At 49.3% G+C, this 23,436-nt stretch overlaps 1 protein-coding gene across 2 annotated transcripts in view; it reads right to left on the reverse strand.

Moving 5' to 3' along the window:
* The window catches only part of rspo2 (R-spondin 2), a 155,241-nt gene that overhangs the window by 95,016 nt on the left and 36,789 nt on the right, over positions 1 to 23,436 (reverse strand). The window contains exon 1 of one of the 2 annotated variants that reach the window (XM_072466876.1): positions 20,446 to 20,698. The exons of the other annotated variant lie outside the window; for it this stretch is intronic. Coding sequence (XP_072322977.1) covers positions 20,446 to 20,473 — 28 coding nt within the window. The 5' untranslated portion in view covers positions 20,474 to 20,698. Of the gene's footprint in view, positions 1 to 20,445; positions 20,699 to 23,436 lie in introns of those variants that run through there. 2 annotated transcript variants of the gene reach the window in all.

Consider the following 23,436-nt stretch of genomic DNA (forward strand, 5'->3'; position numbering starts at 1 on the left):
GGTGGCAGCGATCTACCCATGGGCACAGCCTCTGCTTGTTTTTCCACTCCTCGTGCTCTTCTGCATTTCTTATTTCCGTTGTCTAACATCATTCTCTTCCTCCCTCTTGATCTGCATCCCTCTAATTTTCCTTCAAGCACCTCCTTCAGAAAGTTCTCATGCTTTTGAGTCTGACCAAACTCTTTCCTTGATGATATTCACCATCAACCTTACCTCCTCCTCCCTCCTGAGAACTGCTTCGTTTTCTCTTGTGTTCTCTCCCACTGATGCGCTCCATCCTCTCCAGAGCCACCTTTCACAACGTTGGAAGCTCACTTTGTTGAAGGGGGTGGTCTTTAAGGTGAGACGTTGAGGACGATTCTATGGCCGCGTTGCGCCCGATCCAAATCCTGCTGTCGGGAGTGTGGTGATGTGCATCAATGTAAATGCATGTAGGCTAGCTAGACACTAGAGGGAGCACCAAAGACATCACACACACACACTCAACCAATAGATCAAGTAGATAGGACACGACCAATAGACATTCACGATACACAAGGAGGTGACACGACCACAGGAGGGCATTACACCAACCCATATATAAAGGACACCACACACATGATCTGTCTCTTTCCAGTGGAGACAGTCAGTGAGTAGAGACACAGGGTTGATTCAATATTACACCCACCACGTGGATTGCAGCAACTGGTTAGTCAGTCTGGGTGGCTATAGCAGGATTAGCAGTATGTTGAACCAGAGTAATAGAAGTGTAAATAGTTTAATAAACGTGTTGAAGTTATCTCCACGTCTGAACCTTCCTTTGTCAAGTGCACCACAAGGAAGCCGCTTATGCGTCACCGACAACATAACAAATCATGGTACCAGCAGTGAACTGTTTCAATCCAGATAGCCATACCTCAGCGTACAGTGACAACCAGCAACGATACCCAGGCAAGATGTTTGAGATCCGGGTTCCGCAGCAGATCCAGTGCCACGGCGATCTCCGCGAAAATGGCGGGCATTCCAGCAAATGTTTGAAATCTTCCTGGTGGCAGCTGAACTAGAAGAAGTGGCCAATCCTGAAAAGACAGAGCTTCTCCTCACCATAGCCGGTGCCAGAGCAGAAGGAATCTTTAAAAAATTCAAGTTCTCCAAAGGGCAAAACAGGAGTGACTTCCAGGCAGTCCTGGACAAATTCAGCAAATACTGTGAGGAAAACACACTCCAACCAGCAAGAAAAGGTAAGAGAAGAGCCAGTACTCACCTTGAGGCCGAGATCCCGGAGCAGAGAACAATTTTGGTCGGCAGCCATCTTTCTACAGGGACTGCACTTGCGCAGTTGCGCGAGAAGCGCGCAGAACGGGAAGGTCCGTTTGCGCACTTGCGAGACGCCGCGCATGCGCAATCACAAAAGCAGCCATCGGTAAAGGAACAGCGATCTGCGCATGCGCAATCGCTTCCTACGCGCTACGTCACGCACGTCATGACGTCAGAGGCCCCGGTCCATGCCCATTTAAAGGGGAAACGTCCCAAATCAAAGAAGAAATCTTTTAAAACCGTAAAACAACCTTCCTTCACCTGGAATGACTGCATAATGCCTCAAATTGAACCAGGAAATGAAATTAACCTCCGAAGAACCCTGCAACAAGCCGTTACCTACTCCCAACTGATGATTCCGACCTTGAATACTTCGATACCGACCTTTACATTTTCTCTGGACCTCGCGAGCCCAATGCCAGCTCCGACGCAAACAGTGATGATATGGTCCTTGAAGAATACGACTCGGATGAACCTTTCACCTTGGGAGGCTACCCCAGTACCCAATCCGAACCGCAACTAGATGTGTTGCACATTGGCGACCCCCGTATTGAATCCGACGCAGACGCGGATTCGTTCATCGGATTTGAGGATCTTCAGCCCAGCATCTACGACATCCCGACTCGTGAGTGCAGGGTTATGCTGCAGCCTGAAGCCAAGAGACAGAGACCAGTACAAGCCCACAGAGAGCGGCCTGCTGCCCCACAGAGCGTGGTCCACGCACCGCTCAGGGTTCCCAACTCTACGAAAGAAGACATGCAAGACTCCACACCGCAGTCCTTGCATGAACAAGAAGTGACTCCAGTGTCACAAGCCTCCACAGCGAGCTCGTGGACAGCCTCCATGATAGAAGAAACGCAAGACTCCAGGGCGCAGTCCTTGCAGGAACAAGACCATGAGGGTCTAGCAACCTCCTCTGACCAACTAGCGGCAGACGATGCAAGTCTGCCATGCTCAAATAAACAGCAAGAAGACTATGACAGTCTACCACGCTCCAGTGCACAGCAGGACGACCATGACGGTCTATCATGCTACAGTGAAGAACAAAGCGACGATGACAGTCCAAGCCCAAATGAAGGACAACAGCAAGACAATGACAGTCCACCCACTCTGACAATTTACCCAACCCAAGTGAACAACAAGCAGCTACTGAGGATCTACCCACGGTATGTGAGACGAGTGACGACAGCATCCCACTTCCCATGCAAGATGTGCAAAGTGACAGACCTCAGCTTGTGTGTACAGAGGCACTCGATGATCACTGTGAGACCACTGGTGACTCCGGTGACACCACGATACTTCCACCCTCATTCGCTCGAACCTCTCCACAAGTCAATGCATTTCTGCATGTTCCGACTCCAGACGTGCAGTTTCAAGAAATCTCAGCTGACTCCAGTGAACCTGCTAAGACTCCAGACGGGGAGCATCAACAAACCAACACTGACTCAGTTAAAACAGACCAGACTCCAGATGGGGAGCAACCAAATGCCGACTCTGATTCACGTAAGCCGGACTTTACTCCAGACAGGGAGTGCCGCAACCTCAGTGATGGCACGCTCAGGGTGACAGCAGATGCTACAACGACAGGTGATGGATCACTTAACAATTACACTGGGTCAGTAATAACAAGCAGCGGCTACAGTCCAAGAGGAATACACCAATATTCACCACAGCTATATTCACAGATCATTTCCACACCAGCAGTGCAGCCAATGACAGCTCATGCTGGACAAACCCAGTATTCAGGCATGCAGCAGCCAGCAGTCTATGCAGCATATTCTCAAACAGGCCAGCACTACGGATTGCCCACTAATGGAATCAAGACCGAAGGAGGACTACCGCCAGCGCAATCTGCACTACAGACTGGATGCCTTAGTTACAGCCCAGGATTTGCTGCACCCCAGCCTGGCCAGACGGCATATTCCTATCAGATGCAAGGTTCTAGTTTCACACCATCACCAGGTATTTATGCGAGCAGCAATTCTGTTTCCAATTCGACGAGCTTCAGCGGTTCTCAGCAGGATCTCCCTTCCTGCACAGCACGTGGCCAGAACCAGTATGTACAGTCTTATCCAACTTCAACATATGGCACATCCATGACCTCGAATGATACTGTTGATGGTACCTCTTCAACGTCAACGCCTTATCAGTTACAAGATGCCATCCGACAGCACCATCACAAACATCTAAAAAAGAAAGGGACTCCAAATCAGACAGCGAAGTGATTGGACCACTTCTTGGTTCCTGTGGCACAGGGACGTTGATGGCGTTCATAACCAAGAGAGACATTTAACCATGATGATTGATGGTTTTTGGGACTCACACGAATGATTTGGACTTATTGTTTAATCATTGTTCCCATGACTTGCATGCACCTTAACCCAACTACCTGTTTTTTGTTCAATTTTCTTAAAGTGTACAGGAAATATGTAACATATAAAAAAGGGGGGATGTGGTGATATGCATCAATGTAAATGCATGTAGGCTAGTTAGACACTAGAGGGAGCACCAAAGACATCACACACACACACTCAACCAATAGATCAAGTAGATAGGACACGACCAATAGACATTCACGATACACAAGGAGGTGACACGACCACAGGGGGGCATTACACCAACCCATATATAAAGGACACCACACACATGATCTGCCTCTTTCCAGTGTAGACAGTCAGTGAGTACAGACACAGGGTTGATTCAATATTACACCCACCACGTGGATTGCAGCAACTGGTTAGTCAGTCTGGGTAGCTTAGTAGGATTAGTAGTAGTGTCGACCCCGAGTAATAGAAGTGTAAATAGTTTAATAAATGTGTTGAAGTTATCTCCACGTCTGAACCTTCCTTTGTCAAGTGCACCACAAGGAAGCCGCTTATGTTACACCTACAGCATAACAAATCTGGGAGACTAGTGGGAGAGTTCCTCAACGGGGTTTGCACTGGGAGCCAAACAGTGCCCGATGCTCCCGGCCCACTGCAGCCAACATAACCTGGTTCAGCCCTCCCGGTAGTGATCTAGATTAGCACATTTAAATTGGCGGGTCCAACACAGTTGGAGAATCGACCCCTCAGTCATTTTTGGGGAGAATTCTGTCAATTATAAACAGAAATATCTGAAGTGGATGTCAATGGTCCTGTGGTATGACTGTAAAAGAAGAACTGGAGAGCTTCCCAATATTTATCCCTCAACCAAAAATCACTTCAAAAACATCTGGTCATTATCACATTACTGTTTGTGGGATCTTGCTGTGTGTAATTTTGGCTGCTGCCCTTCAATGTAACAGCGACTAAAGTACTCTATTGGCTGCAAAGCGATTTTGGATGTCGAGTTTGCGAAAGGCCGACTGAAATACAAGTCCCTGTTATTCTTTACAGCAACCAGTTCCAATGACCAACTCTCCTTGCGAGTATATGGGTAGTTACAGGTATTCTGGTCACTAATCTACAACAAGTTACATTTATACAGCACCTTTAACATATTGAAACGCCCTTTACCCTCCTGAGGGGGTATTGACAGGCTGGATGTAGAGAGGATGTCTCTGCTTGTCAGACAATCTAGAACTAGGGGTCACTGTTTAAAAATAAGGGGTCACTTACAGATGAGGCGAAATATTTTGAGTGTCTGAGTCTCTGGAACTCTCTTCCCCAAAGGGCAGTGGAAGCTGAATCTTTGAATATTTTTAAGGCAGTTATAAAGATTCTTGATGAACAAGGTGGGGTGAAAGGTTATCGGGGGGTGGGCAGGAATGTGGGGTCGAGGTTCCAGTCAGATCAGCCATGACCTTATTGAATGGCGGAACAAGCTCGAAGGGCCGAGTGGCCTAATCCTGCTCTTGATTCGTATGTTCACGTGTAAGCTGCTTCACAGACGCGTCAACAAACAAAATAAGACACTCAGCCACATAAGGAGATATAAGTAAGGTAACCAAAAACCTGGTCAAGGGGGATGATTCAGGAAATGTCTTAGCAGCAGGAAAGTGGTGCGGAGAGATGGAGAGGTGTAGGGAAGGAGTTCCGGAGCTTGGGCCCAGCCATGCACGCTGAGGCACTAATGAGACGGATTTCATAAAATGCCAGAATCAGTGGAGCGCAGATATCACGGGGGCTAATAAATTCAATAAATGAAAATATAAAGCATGCCATTAAATAGGACAGAGTATTGAAATGAGACAGACGAGCATTAAGAAGGAAAGGACACAATCAAACCCAGATCTAAGCTCTGATGAAACGTTGAGAACAATCAAACGGCCTTGTCGTGTAATGGCACTTTGGGGGGGGGGGGGGGGGGGGGGGAGGTGGTCTCCCAGGCAATTGAGAAAACAAAACCCAGCCAACGTGGCTTACATAAACAACACCCCAACAACAACTCCCCACCAACCTAGCCCCACCTTACCTAATCCCCATTTTTAACACCACCCCCCCCCCCCCCCCCCCCCCCCCCCCGCCCTTACCAAAGAAGTCGATAAACGGCTGCCATCTCCGGGAAAACCCTAGCATCGATCCCCTCAGGGCAAAATTGATCTTCTCAAGCCCGCCCAGCCATGTCACTAACCCACAGCCCCGACCTTCGGGGGTTCCGAGTCCCTCCATGCTAACAAGCTTTGTCTCCGGGCTACCAGGGAGGCAAAGGCCAAGCCGTCGGCCTCTCACCCCCTGGACTCCCGGGTCTTCTGACACACCAAGAATCGCCACCTCTGGACCCGGGACCACCCTTACCTTTAGTACGTCCGACATGACATCGGCAAGCCCCTGCCAGAAACTCCCAAGCTCCGGACATGCCGAAAACATGTGGACATGATTCACAGGCCAACCATGCACACTGCTTTGGCCAATTCAACAAAAAACATAAATGGTTAATCACTGGCAAGATTTTTAAAAGTCCTTCTCGGAATCAGGAAGGATATTAAAAGATTGCAGTTTCTATTAAATCACTGTTAACTTCATTTTCTTATTACAATGAATCAATATTTCTCATCACTGTCTCCCACAGGAGATATTCTGTGGTTCTAGGAGGAGAGCTGGGACCTAAAATGATCAAACACACTATCAATTTACATGAACATCCATGGAGTACATTTTGAAATGTAGCAGAGGGGAGCTAAACTCAAGCAAGCTTTAATATCTGCTTTAATACAGGCCACCCTAGATAACGCTAAATCATCCCAAGTCAAGATTTTGATCAAGATGTCTGTGGTACAGTCCCTGTGCCCACACCTCCATCCAGCCCCCGGATCGAGGTTTATTGTATTAGGATGAAACCTCCGCCCCAGTCAACGGCAGGCTTCCCCGATTGTCCAATTTCAATATAATTAAACTTCTGCGAGCACAGATACCTCACAACCTTGCAACTGATCAGCTGGCTGCAAATCCAAAGCTTAAATACTCTCAAAACACTCAATCAACAGAGTAAAAACAAAGTTGGATTCTAGCCGCACAACTATTCTTGGAACAAGTTGAAATAGATTTTTATTTCAGCCACCTTCTAGTCTCAATCCAAAATGCCCTTGAAGCTGAAACTGAGTTGCATTTGGGGAGGGTTAAAAAAAAGTTTATCAAAAAGTCCAAGACAGCCCTGACATTTGAGGAGTTATTTCCGACAATATATTTCACATTCTCTGCACGGATTCCCATTACATGAAGCAAATATTCTGCATGGCCATGGCTATTTACAGACGACTTAGTCACAACATTTATATCTCACATACTAATTTCCTCAGCGACTTCAATGCAACAACACATTAAGCTGACTCTCTGACAGTGCGGCACTCCCTCAGTACTGACCCTCTGACAGTGCAGCACTCCCTCAGTACTGACCCTCTGACAGTGCGGCACTCCCTCAGTACTGACCCTCTGACAGTGCAGCACTCCCTCAGTACTGACCCTCTGACAGTGCAGCACTCCCTCAGTACTGACCCTCTGACAGTGCAGCACTCCCTCAGTACTGACCCTCTGACAGTGCAGCACTCCCTCAGTACTGACCCTCTGACAGTGCAGCACTCCCTCAGTACTGAACCTCTGACAGTGCGGCACTCCCTCAGTACTGACCCTCTGACAGTGCAGCACTCCCTCAGTACTGACCCTCTGACAGTGCAGCACTCCCTCAGTACTGACCCTCTGACAGTGCAGCACTCCCTCAGTACTGGCCCTCCGACAGTGCAGCACTCCCTCAGTACTGACCCTCTGACAGTGCAGCACTCCCTCAGTACTGACCCTCTGACAGTGCAGCACTCCCTCAGTACCGACCCTCTGACAGTGCAGCGCTCCCTCAGTACTGAACCTCTGACAGTGCGGCACTCCCTCAGTACTGACCCTCTGACAGTGCAGCACTCCCTCAGTACTGACCCTCTGACAGTGCAGCACTCCCTCAGTACTGACCCTCTGACAGTGCAGCACTCCCTCAGTACTGGCCCTCCGACAGTGCAGCACTCCCTCAGTACTGACCCTCTGACAGTGCAGCACTCCCTCAGTACTGACCCTCTGACAGTGCAGCACTCCCTCAGTACCGACCCTCTGACAGTGCAGCGCTCCCTCAGTACTGACCCTCTGACAGTGCAGCACTCCCTCAGTACTGGCCCTCCGACAGTGCAGCACTCCCTCAGTACTGACCCTCTGACAGTGCAGCACTCCCTCAGTACTGACCCTCTGACAGTGCAGCACGCCCTCAGTACTGACCCTCTGACATAGCCATGAATAGCTCCAGGATAAAATGTCACCAGAGACACCACCACAGTCGACAATAGACGTGACCCCTGTCATGGTCAGAAGAGGATGGCATTTAATTAAACCATGGTTGATCTGTATCTCAACTCCATCTTCTCACTTTTGTTCCATATTCATCAACAGCCCAACAAAACTATTAACCTTCGTCTGACAAATTTCAACTGACCCTCAGCATTACAGCCTTTCTTTTGTGTTGAGGAGAGAGACTGAATTCCAAATTTCCGCCACTCTAATCACCACTCTTTGTGCAAAGAAATGCTTCCTGATTCCCGGCTTGGGTCACTGTCTGTGCGGAGTCTGCACATCCTCCCCGTGTGTGCGTGGGTTTCCTCCGGGTGCTCCGGTTTCCTCCCACAGTCCAAAGATGTGCAGGTTAGGTGGATTGGCCATGATAAAATTGCCCTTAGTGACCAAAATTGCCCTTAGTGTTGGGTGGGGTTACTGGGTTATGGGGATAGGGTGGGGGTATGGGCTTGTGTAGGGTGCTCTTTCCAAGAGCCGGTGCAGACTCGATGGGCCGAATGGCCTCCGTCTGCACTGTAAATTCTATTCAATGAAATAAAATGCTCAAAGAAATTCCAGCTAATTAGTCTCACTATATTTTTTAATTAAATCATGGAGAGTTGTAATTTTGGCTGACAGTTTACCATGTCGCAAATCTATTAAATTACAAAATAGTCATTATTCCCTCCGTACCTCCTCCCCAGTTATTCCACCAGCCTCACAACAGGTCCACATGCTTAAAACCAAAGGAGCTCGAGCCTCTCGCTATTCAAACCCTGAATTGTCATCTTCATTTACCATTCATGTTTCATCAATGACGCAATTTGAATGAAAGCCGGCATTACAAAGTCAGGAGATCAGAATCTCAGAATCTATGCAGGTAGTATGAAGTTGTCAGTTGTGTCAATGATAACATCTTCATTGCATTTTCTCATTCATAAGGGGAATCACAGAATTGTTACGATGCAGAATGTGAATGAAAGACGCCGATATCGTAATCGGCGATCCGGCAGAGAATCCCCTCCGACGCACAAATCAGGGGCGGTGCCGGTTAGACGCCATCTTTCAAGACTCCGCCCCCTCTGAAATGACATCATCGCGCCGCACACCGTTGGCGCGTCATTGGAAGGCCCCCCCCCCCAGCAATGTTCCGCCCCCGATGGGCCGAGTTCCCGACTGCGCGGTGGACGTGTGGTCTGGAACCTGCCGTGGCGGCTGCTGGTTGTGGGGGGGGTGGGGGGTGCTTCAGCAAGGGCTGGGGGGGACTGGTGGGACATGGCCAGGGGGTGGCCTGTGCGGCCCTATTTTGTGAGATGGGCCTGCGCACGGCCGGCGCCATGTTTTACACGCGACCGCTGCAGATTGTCGCCGTGCGCGGCCACGGACCCGGCCATTTTCCGCCCATTTTTGGCACGGAAGCCGGGAATTTCACCCGCCGTTGCTGCTAGCCCCTCACCGGTCCTGGAATCGATGAAGGTTCAGCGGCGATTTTGGGATCGCAAAACGCCCGCAAATTCTCGGTTTCGGCCGGCACTTAGCCGCTGGAACGGAGAATCCAGCCCTGGATGTTTCTGGAAACACTCAGCAGGTCAGTGTGGGGTGAATGGCCCTATTTAGGTTCAGATGTGCATCAGAATTCCAAACAAGTGTCCACCACACCCAAACCACAAATGTGCCGATTACCTCCGCAGGTGAGGATTTACCTGCTGTCTGTTTCCAACAGTGTCTGGTTGACATTCAGTTGGTGGTTTCTCTTAATCAGCATTGTCAAAGACCCAGTTCCTCAATGGTTACATCAAAGTATAATTTTGCTGCTCATTGTCGGCAATTTCATAGAAGATAGATCATAGAATTTACAGTGCAGAAGGAGGCCATTCGGCCCATCGAGTCTGCACCGGCTCTTGGAAAGAGCACCCTACCCAAGGTCAACACCACCACCCTATCCCCATAACCCAGCAACCCCACCCAACACTAAGGGCAATTTTGGACATAAGGGCAATTTATCATGGCCAATCCACCTAACCTGCACATCTTTGGACTGTGGGAGGAAACCGGAGGAAACCCACGCACACACGGGGAGGACGTGCAGACTCCGCACAGACAGTGACCCAAGCTGGAATCGAACCTGGGACCCTGGAGCTGTGAAGCAATGATGCTATCCACAAGGCTACCGTGCTGCCCCTTTTGATCTAATAATCCGGAGAATAAGACCAAAGCTGCAAGATGCTTTTATATAAATAATTTGCTTTGTTTCATGATGTTGGTTGTACTAGCGATTCCAAGGACTGCGCGGATAAATCACTCTAATTCCTCCCCGTCACCGGCTGAAAGGCATCGACACTGTCAGTATAGATAACAACAAGATAAGCTTGGTAAGTGCGACTCATCACTCCATAAGATTAGGTTAGCAGTGAGGTGAATCACAGTGAATAACGCAAAAAGCACCATGAGAACTAATACAGTACAAATGCTCACTCATTATTTGTATTTTCCAACCACGAAAATATCACCTTCGTTGGAAAGCTCACACAACAACCTGCATTGTAAACCCAGCCACCATTTCCATTCTGAAGAACACGAGAACATAAGAACTGGGAGCAGGAATCGGCAATTCAGCCCCTCGAGCCCACTCCGCCATTAAATACCATTACGGCTGACCCCATCCTGGCCTCAACTCTACTTTCCCGCCCGTTCTCCACAACCCTTCAGCCCATCGCTAATTAAAAATCTGTCTCTTTAAATTTACTCAATGTCCCGGCATCCACTGCATTCTGAATTAGTGAATTCCACAGACTCACAACGCTTTGAGAGAATTGTCATAATATGCTCCCATGCACATCATGAGGTAAAAGCAGGCAGTGACAGACACCCAGGTGAGCCAATCAACATACAGAACACGACCAATCACCAGACAGAACACCAGAGGGGGGCCTCCAACTATAAAACACACGAGGTATCAGCACTCCGCCTCTTTCCACTGGTGACAACTGTAGTGACAGTCAGGGTGTACATATCAGACAGCACCTTCTACATGTGGATCAGAGCTAGCCTGGTCTAAATAGTTAGAGTTAGTTTACTTAGAGTAGTAGTAGAGTCAACCCACCGCCAGCTGTGTGCATTGTTACAGAAGTTCAATAAATCGTATTGAACCAACGCCTACATTTGGTGTATGCTTTGTAATCTATCTGCATCGTGTTGCAGTCCGTGTTACCCCAGGGTGAATAACACGACAAGAAGTAGTTACTTCTTATTTCTGTTTTAAATCTGTTGTCCCTTATCCTAAAACTACGACCTCTCGATCTAGAATGCTCCACAAGAGGAATCCTCCACTCTGTGTCTACTTTGTCAATACTTTATATTATCTTATGCACCCCAATTAGATCTCCCCTCATTCTTCCAAACACGAGAGAGAATCGGCCTAAACTGGTCAATCTCTCTTCATACGACAAACCCCTCATCTCTGGAATCAATCGAGTGAGCCTCCTCTGAACTGCCTCCAAAGCAACTACATCCGTCCTCAAATAAGGGGACCCAAACTGTGCACAGTCCTCCAGGTGCAGTCTACAAGATGCCTTGTACAGTTGCAGCAACATTTCCCTACTTTTATACTCTATCGCTTTAGCTAGAAAGGTCAAAATCCCAATTGCCTTCCTTATTACCGGCTGTACCTGAATGCTAGTTTTCTGTGATCCATGCACAAAGACACCCAGATCCCTCTGTACTGAAGGACTCTGAAGTTTTTCTCCATTTAGATAATAAGTTGCCGTTATATTTTCCGACCAAAATGTTTAACCAGCTGCCAAATTTTGGGCCACTCACCGAACCTATTTCTTATTTCTTCATTGCAACTTACTATTCCACCTATTCTCGTGCCATCTGCAAATTTGACTATAGATCCTTCTATACCTACATCCAAGTCATTCATATAGATTGGAAATAGTTGGGGCCCGAGGACCGAACCCTGTAGCACCCCACTAGTTACATCTTGCCAACTAGAAAAAGGTCCTTTCATCCTGACTCTCTGCTTTCTGTCAGTTAGCCAGTCTTTATTCATTATAAATTATCCCTAAACCCATGCTATCTTACCTTGTGTATTAACCTTTTGTGAGGCACCTTATCAAATACCTTCCAGAAGTCCAGATACTAACTACATCTACAAGATCCCCATTGTCCACTTGGCTTGTTACATCTTTGAAGAACTCTAGAAAATTAATCAAACACGATTTACCCTTCCTAAAACCATGCTGACTCTGATGGATTGCCAAATAATGATAGTTAACAGAAAGAAAGACCAAATGGAGGTTTTATCAAGTTCAATGTTGGGTTCTTTGCTGATTTTTACACTTAAATACAAGCCCAGGAGCTCAAATCAGCTAGGGTTCGCCATTAACTAGTATCCATGTGACAGCGGTTTATATTCAGAAGTGAGGCTCAATAAGAAAGGGTTTTCTGATCAGCAATGATGAGATTATAGTTACCCCTTCATGTCGAGGCAGTCCCCCCAATTAATGGAATTACTGGGAAACTCACATAAACTGATTCAGTTGAAGTCGGAGGGGTATCTGTCAGGTTCCATATTTAAACACGGTCAGGAATTTTTTTTTAAAGGATCAGAGAATCAAGCAGGGCAATTTAAAATTAGAGTTAGAAAGAAAATAAAGCAACTTCCTTTTAGAAAAGATTATCTTGTACATCGAGAGCAAACGAGGCTGGTGGGAGGGAGGTGTAAAGGCCAATAACCAACGGTTACCAATAAGAGTAGGTTCAATCACTGAGCCCTTTCACAGTTACATTAAAAAAGTAGAGGAACATCAGCAGATGCTTGAATAGGAAAAGATCCCAAGTATAAACTCCAGATCAAGTTAAGTGTCAGCAAAGCTGATCCTGGTCAGGTGGTCGTGTTTATATTCAAACACAGTCAGTTCATCTCCTCAAATATTTTTCTTATTTGCCCTTAAAGCCCCAATGTTTAAGTAGCACAGACTAATATTATTTCACTAAATAAGACTCGGATTACACCAGGCAAAAGGCACTGTGACCCCCTGGGGGAAATGTCATTTATTTGTTATTGGCCATTAAAGAGACAGCGATTTACATGACGAATTGAACAAAGCCTGTTCAAAGCATGAAAGGAATCTTGAAAAAGCTCAGCTGTCAAAGCACGTTGAGACTTTACCGTTACATTCATGCATGAGAGTTATTTCCCGATCACACACCGACAACAACCCACTCGAAATACGTACATCAACACATCCAACGTGAGTAATTTAAAAGTCCGCAGTGCAACTTCAGCACAGCTGACCAGACGAGAGCCTAGTGATTAAAAGTGACTCTCACAGTGATTGGGGGAGAAAGAGCAGTATTATTTTCTGGCAAGTTTGTCTCCATGCTCCAGGGACCATCTCAGGACAAGGGCGACCGAGTGAGAAAGCGGAAGGATACAACAGACTGGCATTCCCACAGCACCTTCCACAACCTCAGAACATAGCAAAGCACTGCTGTAATGGACGAAACGCAACAGGCAATGTGCGCACAGCACAATCTCACAAACAGCAATGTGATGATGACTAGATGATCATAGAATCCTTACAGTGCAGAAGAAGACCATTCGGCCCATCGAGTCTGCACCAACCCTCTCTGAACGAGCACCCTACCCAGGCTCCCTGGAGCTGTGAGGCAGCAGTGCTAACCACTGTGCCACCGTGCTGCCCTGTTTTATTTGGTTGATGGATAAATATTGACCAGGGCACCAGGAGAACAGCCTTGCTCTTCAAATAGTTGCTGTTGGATCTTTCCACATCCACTTGTCCAAAAAGCACCTCCAACAGCACCCCCTCAGTATGACACTCGGCTGGGAACCTCCGGGTATGACGTTGAGGTGGAAGCCGCGTGTTTGGTGGCTCCTGCCAGAGCTGTCTTTTTTAGCCCCTTTGCACCCAGTTTTGGGGAAATTCTGTCTGTGAGAAGCTGTGGGAAGGTTTGGGGCATTTACAGAATGTCAAAAACTGGAAAGAAGAATGCAGGGAAAAAGGCAGCGAGGGAAGGCCCACCGCTGACCGATGGGAGGGGTGCAGCAGGAGGAAAGATGGCGGGAGAGAGCCCATCGGGTGGGGCCACGCCCATCACGGTGGAGAAGATGACGGAGGTGATGGCTAGAGAGTTTCAGTGTTGTTTTCAAAGCGTTTTGAAAGGCATCGGACGGAGATGACGGCCTCGCTTCAGGAGTGGGTGGGTGAGACCCTGAACCCAGTGAGAGAGGAGCTGATGAGAACTTTGACGGCGGTGTGGGAGCAAGAGGAGAAAATGAAAGGGGTGGAGGAGGCCGAATATCCTTAGTTTCCTGAGGAAGTATAGGCGCTGTTGTGCTTTCTTGGTGGTAGCGTCGACATGGGAGGACCAGGACAGATTTTTGGAGATGGGCACCCCTAGGAATTTGAAACTGCTAACCATCTCCACCTCGGCCCCGTTGATGCTGACAGGGGTGTGTACAGTACTTTGCTTCCTGAAGTCAATGACCAGGGGCGGGATTCTCTGCAATCAGCGCGATGTCCGCCGAGCGGCGCCAAAAATGGCGCGAATCAGTCCGGCATCGCGCCACCCCAAAGGTGCGGATGTCTCCGCATCTTGGGGGACCGCGCCAGACTGATTTCCGCCCCGCCAGCTGGCGCGGAAATGACTTTGCCGTGCGGCGCATGCGCGGGAGCATTAGTGGCCGCTCACGGCATCCCCGCGCATGCGCAGTGGAGGGAGTCTCTTCCGCCTCCGCCATGGTGGAGACCGTGGCGGAGGCGGAAGGAAAAGAGTGCCCCCACGGCACAGGCCCGCCCACGGATCGGTGGGCCCCGATCGCGGGCCAGGCCACCGTGCGGGCACCCACCGGGGCCAGATCGCCCCGCGCCCCCCCCAGGACCCCGGAGCCCGCCCGCGCCGCCTTGTCCCGCCGGTAAGAGAGGTGGTTTAATCCACGCCGGCGGAACAGGCATTCTAGCAGCGGGACTTCGGCCCATCGCGGGCCGGAGAATCACCAGGGGGGGCCTGCCAACTGGCGCGGCGCTATTCCCACCCCCGCCGAATATCCGGTGCCGGAGAATTCGGCAACCGGCGGGGGGGCGAGATTCACGCCAGCCCCCGGCGATTCTCCAACCCGGTGGGGGGTCGGAGAATCCCGCTCCAGCTCTTTAGTTTTGCTGGCATTGAGGGAGAGATGTTGATAAGTTGTTAACCAAAACTCGCTTAAACAACCACATCTCTTCCCTCAAGTGATCTTTTGTTCCTTTGACATCTTGCATATTTAATCTTCCTTGCCCTCTAACCCATCCCAGACTTTCCTGTTTTGCTCCACCTGACCACATACCTCCTTTCCAACAACAGTTAGCACTGCTACCTCTCAGCACCAGGGACCCGGGTGGCACAGTGGCACAGCGGTTAGCACTGCTGCCTCTCAGCGGCAGGGACCCGGGTGGGACAGTGACACAGTGGTTAGCACTGCTGCCTCACGGCGCCAGGGGCCCAGGTGGCACAGTGACACAGCGGTTAGCACTGCTGCCTCACGGCGCCAGGGACCCAGGTGGCACAGTGTCACAGTGGTTAGCACTGCTGCCTCACGGCGCCAGGGACCCGGGTGTCACAGTGGCACAGCGGTTACCAATGCTCCATAGGGGTCAATTCCGGCCTCGGGTGTCTGTGCGGAGTGTGCACGTCCTCCCCGTGTGTGCGTGGGTTTCCTCCGGGTGCTCCGGTTTCCTCCCGCAGTCCAAAGATGTGCAGGTTAGGTGGATTAGCCACGCTCAATTGTCACTCTCTTCAGTTCTGAAGAGTTGTACGGACCCAACCCGTTAACTCTGTTTCGCTCTCGCTGCCAGACCTGTTGAGTTTATCCAGCATTTTGCTTTTATGTCAGTTTGTTTTGATGTGTAGTTATTGTAATTTAGGGCAGCACGGTAGCATTGTGGATAGCACAATTGCTTCACAGCTCCAAGGTCCCAGGTTCGATTCCAGCTTGGGTCGCTGTCTGTGCGGAGTCTGCACATCCTCCCAGTGTGTGCGTGGGTTTCCTCCGGGTGCTCCGGTTTCCTCCCACAGTCCAAAGATGTGCAGGTTAGGTGGATTGGCCGTGATAAATTGCCCTTAGTGTCCAAAATTGCCCTTAGTGTTGGGTGGGGTTACTGGGTTATGGGGATAGGGTGGAGGTGTTGACCTTGGGTCGGGTGCTCTTTCCAAGAGCTGGTGCAGACTCGATGGGCTGAATGGCCTCCTTCTGCACTGTAAATTCTATGATAATGGAGGAAATAAAAGTGCAACACTCAAATGTTGACCTCTGTACAAAAGAATCAAACTGTTCACTTAACACATACAAACCTTGAATAAATAGGACAGTTTGCTCACATTACTGTTTAAAATGATAATGGGGAACATATACCACCTATCACACTTTTCAGGTGCTGTTCATTCCATGGTTCAGGTCCCATTAAGATCTCAACAAGTATCTTTCCAAATTTTAAAAATGCAGCCAAGAGACCACAAATTTATCAGAGACCACGACTGACCAACCTCTACTGTAAAGCTTCAACCTTGAGCGTCACACCCACTCAAAAAGGTTCACCCACCGATACGCCCAAATTGCCAGGGTAACAAAAGGGAAACAAGAAGACATGTCAAAGAGAGGGCATGTCAGCCTCTCCGAGGTGATGTAATGGGATGGTCTCACATACCCACGTTCTCCAAAGGGGACTTAGCATCTCATCTTCCCATCAGGAATCGCTGACATATTTAACTTCCCAAACTCTCACAATGTTTTACTCATGCAATATCGTCCAAGTATGCAAAACTGTAACAATTTCAAAGTATTAACACATGTTAACGCAAAGACAAGCAAGACAGTTTGTTTGAGCCTTTGTCTACTTGTTTAAGTAACAAAGCAAGCGCAGATATGTCCGAGTTGATAGTTTAAGCGTGTTTCTCCCGACTCACAGTTACTTACTGCAAATCCTACCACATACTAGTGCAATCTGAACATCTCGCAGTGATTTGCAATGTTACCCAGAATTAAGAAGGATTTTAGGATTTGGGAATTAGGTTTACAACTCGGGTCTTGGGAGAGCAACTGAGATTAGAACGAAAACATACCATTGTAACAAGAAGCTGCGAAACTCTACTTCATATCAGTTTCTGATAAACCCCTTTGAACTTTTTTTTTTTGGCGAGAGCTTTCTCACAGACCAACATTTGTAATGATAAAAACCTGCAGAGTTCAAAGTTGGGATAACGAGATGCCTTGTCAAGCCAGGGTCGGTACCGGCTAGATCCTGGTACAAAAACAGAGTGAGCCAGACCCAGGTTACAGAGCACCACCACCACTGGGGCCAGAACACTAGGGTGTTGCATTGTGGGGTTACTGGAGTAATATTCCAGAAATAACAGTTCAAATCTCATCATAGCAGTTGGTAAAATTTAAATTACAAAAATAAATCTGGAGTAAAATACCAGTCTCATTCAAAATGATCATAAAAGCCCATCTGGTTCACTAATGTCCTTTAGGGAAAGGAAATCTGCCGTCCTTACCCGGTCTGGCCTACACGTGACTCCAGACCCACAGCTTGACTCTTTACTGCTCTCTGGAATGGTCCAGCAAGACACTCGGTTTAATCAAACCACGAATGAAATTGTGACCGAGGTCAATTAGATATCCACAATAAAAGCTGGCCTAGCCAGAAACACCAACGTCCTGTTAACAATTTTAAAAAGCTTCATTTCACTGCCCAGAATAAAACAGAAGGTGCTGGATAGTGGTGGCTCTGCTCTATAACCTGGATCGTGCTCACTTTTGTTTTGTACCAGGATCTAGCCGGTACCCTGCCTTGCCAAGGCACTTGTTGGCCCCGCTTTGTGTTCTGCAGGTTTTTATCATGACTAATGTTGGTCTGTCAGAAACTCCAGCTTCTGTGGAGCGAGAGAGAGAGAGACAAAGTTAACGTTTTGAGTCTGTACGTCCCCTCTGTTCATCATTCCACTTCCTCTTATACTGCTTCCAGGAGAGTCTCTGCCCTTTCTATCTTCTACCCAGAACAGCAAGGACCGTGCTGCCAGTTAGAGGGTCTACCTCATTTCTGCCTGCACGTGGATATTAGGCATCATTGGAAAGAGCATAAAGACACAAAGCAAAACAGGAACCGTCACAACGGCCCTGCCCAAAAATAAACCATTCATCTATTTCGTAAGAGTGAAGTGAACGAGAAGACAATTCATAGCCAATAATTAATTTGTAACTCTGCAGCCTCACCCATTTACAAAATATAATCTCCTTTGGTCAAGAATGTAGACTACAGTGAGGTGCAATCTGCTCCCCACGTTTTGGTTAAACAGCAGATAGTGGAGTCCATGGTGGTGCCGAGCTCCACATTGCCTCGGGAGCTCGGCCACGAGCTCCAAGCTTGAGAGTGTCATGTGAGAGTACCTTTAAGAAATGGGTGTTTATAAAATAGCTGTAGTGGGTGTACCTTTAAGAAATGGGTGTTTATCAGTGATGTCAGAGAGTGGGTGGAGCTGGGCTATCTGTCTGCTTTTACTTTTGCTTTGGTCTGTCTGCTACAGGATGTGCTTTAGTTTCGTTTTGAGAGTTTGATAACTGCAGGAAAAGCAAGGAGCTGTATAAGGATCTCGCTGCAATCTAAAGACTGTCTCCAGATCATTTGGGTGATTTCAAAGTGATAACTACTCTCAGTAGAGAATTTAAGCCTGAGGCGGGATTCTCCTGCAACTGGCCCGACGCCGGTGCCAAGAGCGGCACGAACCACTCCTCTGCACTTCCGGGGGCTAGGCCAGCGGCGGGGGGGTTGGCGCCGCGCCAACCGGTGCCGAAGGGTCAGCGCGAGTTGGCGCATGTGCAGAACCGCCGGCGTGGTTCCACGCATGCGCAGACCGGCCTGCGTGTTTCCTGCGCATGCGCAGACCAGCCTGCGTGTTTCCTGCGCATGCGCAGACCGGCCTGCGTGTTTCCTGCGCATGCGCAAGTGGGTTCTTCTCCACGCCGGCCATGGCGGAGCCCTACAGAGGCCGGCGCGGAAGGAAAGAGTGTCCCCACGGAACAGTCCCGCCCGCTGATCGGTGGGCCCCGATCGGGGGCCAGGCCACCGTGGGCGCCCCCCCCACCCCGGGGACATATACCCCCGTGCCCCCGCCCCCCCCCCCCCCCGAGATCTCACGTAGCCGGCCTACAAGCCAGGTCCCACCGTGATGGACCATGTCTATTTCACGCTAGCGGGACTGGCCAGGAAACTACGGCCACTCAGCCCATCGGAGCCCAGAGAATTGCTGGGGGTGCTGCTGCCAATGGCCCCCGACCGGCGTAAACCCCGCCCCCGCCCAAAAACCGGCCCCGGAGAATACGGCAGCCGGCGTCGGAGTGGTGGGATTCGCGCCACCCCCCAGGGATTCCCCGACCTGGCGGGGGGTCGGAGAATCCCGCCCCTGATCTCTGTGTTAAAAAGGGTCTTGTCTTATGGATGTTGCAAGGACAGATTAAGGGTTACTTATAGAATATTATATCTGTGGGATGATCGGTGTTGATAGTTGTTAAGATGTTTACTGTGGGTTTATAAAGTGTTAACTGGATTCATAAATAAACATTGTTTTAATTTTAAAATACTTTAGCTCTCTGTTGCACCACACCTGTAGAGTGGGCCGTGTGTTCCCCATAACCACAATCTATTAAAAGTTATGGGTCAGGCGAACTCCATGATACACTTTGGGGTTCTCTAAGCCCTGGCCCATAACAAGGGAATGACCGATCACACGGAGAGACACATTGCAGCGTTACTCGGAGAGTATGCAAGAGCTATGTGACTGTCTGCAAAAGGTGCCGGTTTTTGCAAGGCTCACTCAGCAGCCTGGAGTGCCCACTTAGAGTACAAACGCTGACATCCACAAACTACAGAGGAGCTGTGCAACAGGATGTGCGCAATGCCTACGGGAATAGACGGCTGCTCCTCCCCAGCAACCAGCCCCACCCAATCCACCTGGACCAACCTGGGGCTGTGGAGGTTGGAGAGGAGGGTGAAGGTTCTCAGAGAATCTCCCCAGCCCCTCCACAGAATCCTTCCCTGCTCTGCGAGTGACAGTGAGAACAGAATCCCCTGCGGAGGGCGCAGTGTGACGGAGACCCTCGATGGATACCTGCACGATGAGGCTGGTCACCGGGCTGCTGATTGCCATTTGGGCTGAGCCAATTAGCCTGCCTCCAACTCCTCTGAGGCAACAAGGGGGGCACTTTGTCGGAGCGTCCATGAGGGCACCATCCCGCCTCAATCACTAATGCTCACCATGGTGACACTTTTCTGTTCAGTACTAACATTGGTAAAAATGCCTCAGCCCGCTTGCACACTGATAACCTCAATGAAAATGTTCAGAGAATGAAAGTGGTTCTCACCATGGACACTGAAGACTGCATGCCCCATCTCTCATTGGCAGCATCAGGAGCAGGGTGTGCCCATACACAGGCAGCAGTGCAAGCATGTCTCCCCCTCCAGACCGTCAGATAAGGCAGTCGTTCACCAAGGCTGATGTACTGAGCTGCCCCTCGTAGCGTTACTTGTCCAATAATTGTGAATCAATAACCAGATTCAAAGATCAGCGTGTGCATTTCAATCCCGATCGCTGCATCGAGGGCAAGGAATATTCTACTACCATGGAAGCTCCACATGTCGAGATACTGTGTATGCTCCAAGGAAACACACTCATGTGTTCTCCCCAACTCTTTGGAAGCCTCTATCTCCCGATAGCAGAGCTTGTGGTTTCGCAGGGAGCCGATGTTCCTGGCTGCATCACATGCTGCAGACGTCACACATTCCTGATACTGGACACCACTGGTGGCTGGGTAATTTGGAAGATAATTAAAGGAGGTGTTCTAACAGTTATGGTCTCACCCTGCACAATGTGCATTTGCTGAAATCCTGTTAGCCCATGTAATCACAGCATCGCCCCCAATGACATCACGCCCCTCCGCAATGACATCACACCACTTTCCTAATGGCATCACACCCCACCCCAATGACATCACACCCTCCCCAATGACATTGCACCAAATCCCAATGACATCAAGCCCTCCACCAATTACATAACACCCTCCGTCAATGACATTATGCCCCTCTTCAATGATATCACGCCCCTTCGCCATGATATCACCCCCACCCCCCATTGACATCACATCCCTCCCCAATAACATCGTGCCTCTCCCCAATGACAACACACCCGTCCCCACTTACATCGCACCCTCCCCAATAACATCGCAACCTCCCCAATGACATCACATCCCTCCCCAATGACATTACACCCCCAAATGACATCACACCACTCTGCCAATCACATCCCACCCTCCCCAATGACATCATGCCCCTTCGCAATTACATCACACCCCTCTCCCCAATGACATCACATCCCTCCCCAATAATATCATGCACCTCCCCCAATGACATCAGGCCCCCTCCCCAATGACACGCACTCTCCCCCAATGACAACACAACCATCCCCACTTACATTGCACCCTCCCCAATAACATCACACCCTCCCCAATGACATCGCACCCTCCCCCAATAACATCGCAACCTCCCAAATGACATCACACCCTCCCCAATGACATTGCACCCTTCCCAATGACATCACATCCCTCCCCAATGACATTACACCCCCAAATGACATCACACCACTCTGCCAATCACATCACACCCTCCCCAATGACATCATGCCCCTTCGCAATTACATTACACAACCGTCCCCACTTATATTGCACCTTCCCCAATAACATCACACCCTCCCCAATGACATCGCACCCTCCCCCAATAACATCGCAACCACCCAAATGACATCACACCTCCCCAATGACGTCAGGCCCCCTCCCATTGACACGCAGTCTCCCCCAATGACAACACAACTGTCCCCACTTATATTGCACCCTCCCCAATAACATCACTCCCTCCCCAATGACATCACACCACTCTCCCAATGACATCACACTCCCCAATGACATCACACCACTCCCTCAATGACATCACACCCCTCCCCAATGACAACACAGCCCTCTCCCTCATAACATTGCACCATCCCTGATGACATTATCTCCGTCCCCAATTAAATCTCACCCTCCCCAATGACATCACATTCTTCCCAATTACATTTCACTCTGCCCAATGGCATCACAACCCTCCCCAAAGACATCATGCCCCTCCCCAATGACATCACACCCATCTCCCAATGACATCACACTCTCCCCAATGACATCTCCCCCTCCCCAATGACAACACACCCTTCCCAATTACATTGCACACTCCCCCAATTACATCATACCAATTACATTGCACCAGCCCCCAATGACATCATACCCTCCCAAAGAAATCACACCCTCTGGTAATGACATCACACCATCCGTCAATGGCATAACAGCCTCCGTCAGTGACATCACACCACTCTCCCAATGACATAACACCCTCCGTCAATGACATTACGCCCCTCTTCAATGACATCACACCCTTTCCCAATGACATCATGCGCACCCCCATTGACATCACATACCTCCCAATAAGATTGTGCCTCTCCCATAATGACATCACACCCTCCCCAATGACAACACAGCCCTCTCCCTAATTTTAAAAAATATATATATTTATTCAAATTTTCAACGATTTTCAACAAAACGCTCCAACCAGAAAAAAAATAATAACGCGCAAAACAAACAAAAATTACACATGAGATTTCCAACAAAATACAATAACCCCCATTTAACAAATAAACACGTAAGGAAAAAACACCCCACTCTAACCTAAACAAAACAGAAAAACCAAACGCCACCCCCCCCCCCCCCCACAGGGTTGCTGCTGACCTCCTCCTAACGCTCCGCGAGAAAGTCTAGGAACGGTTGCCAGTGCCTGGAGAACCCCTGCACAGACCCTCACAAGGCAAACTTTATCCTCTCCAGCTTGATGAATCCTGCCATATCGTTAATCCAAGCTTCCACACTGGGGGGCTTCGCATCCCTCCACATTAGTAGGATCCTTCTCCGGGCTACCAGGGACGCAAAGGCCAGAACTCCGGCCTCTTTCCGCTCCTGCACTCCCGGATCGTCCGATACCCCAAATAGTGCTATCCCCCAGCTCGGCTTGACCCGGGTGTTCACCATTTTGGACATAGTCCTCGCAAAGCCCCTCCAGAACCCCTCCAGCACCGGGCATGTCCAGAACATGTGGGCGTGATTTGCTGGGCTCCCCGAGCACCTCACACACCTGTCCTCCATCCCAAAAAACCTACTCATCCTCGCCCCTGTCATATGCGCCCTATGGACAACTTTGAACTGTATTAGGCTGAGCCTGGCGCAAGAGGAGGAAGAATTAACCCTACTCAGGGCATCAGCCCACAGATCTTCATCCAG

Source organism: Scyliorhinus torazame, chromosome 11 (genome assembly GCF_047496885.1).
Source record: "Scyliorhinus torazame isolate Kashiwa2021f chromosome 11, sScyTor2.1, whole genome shotgun sequence".
Taxonomy (NCBI): domain Eukaryota; kingdom Metazoa; phylum Chordata; class Chondrichthyes; order Carcharhiniformes; family Scyliorhinidae; genus Scyliorhinus; species Scyliorhinus torazame.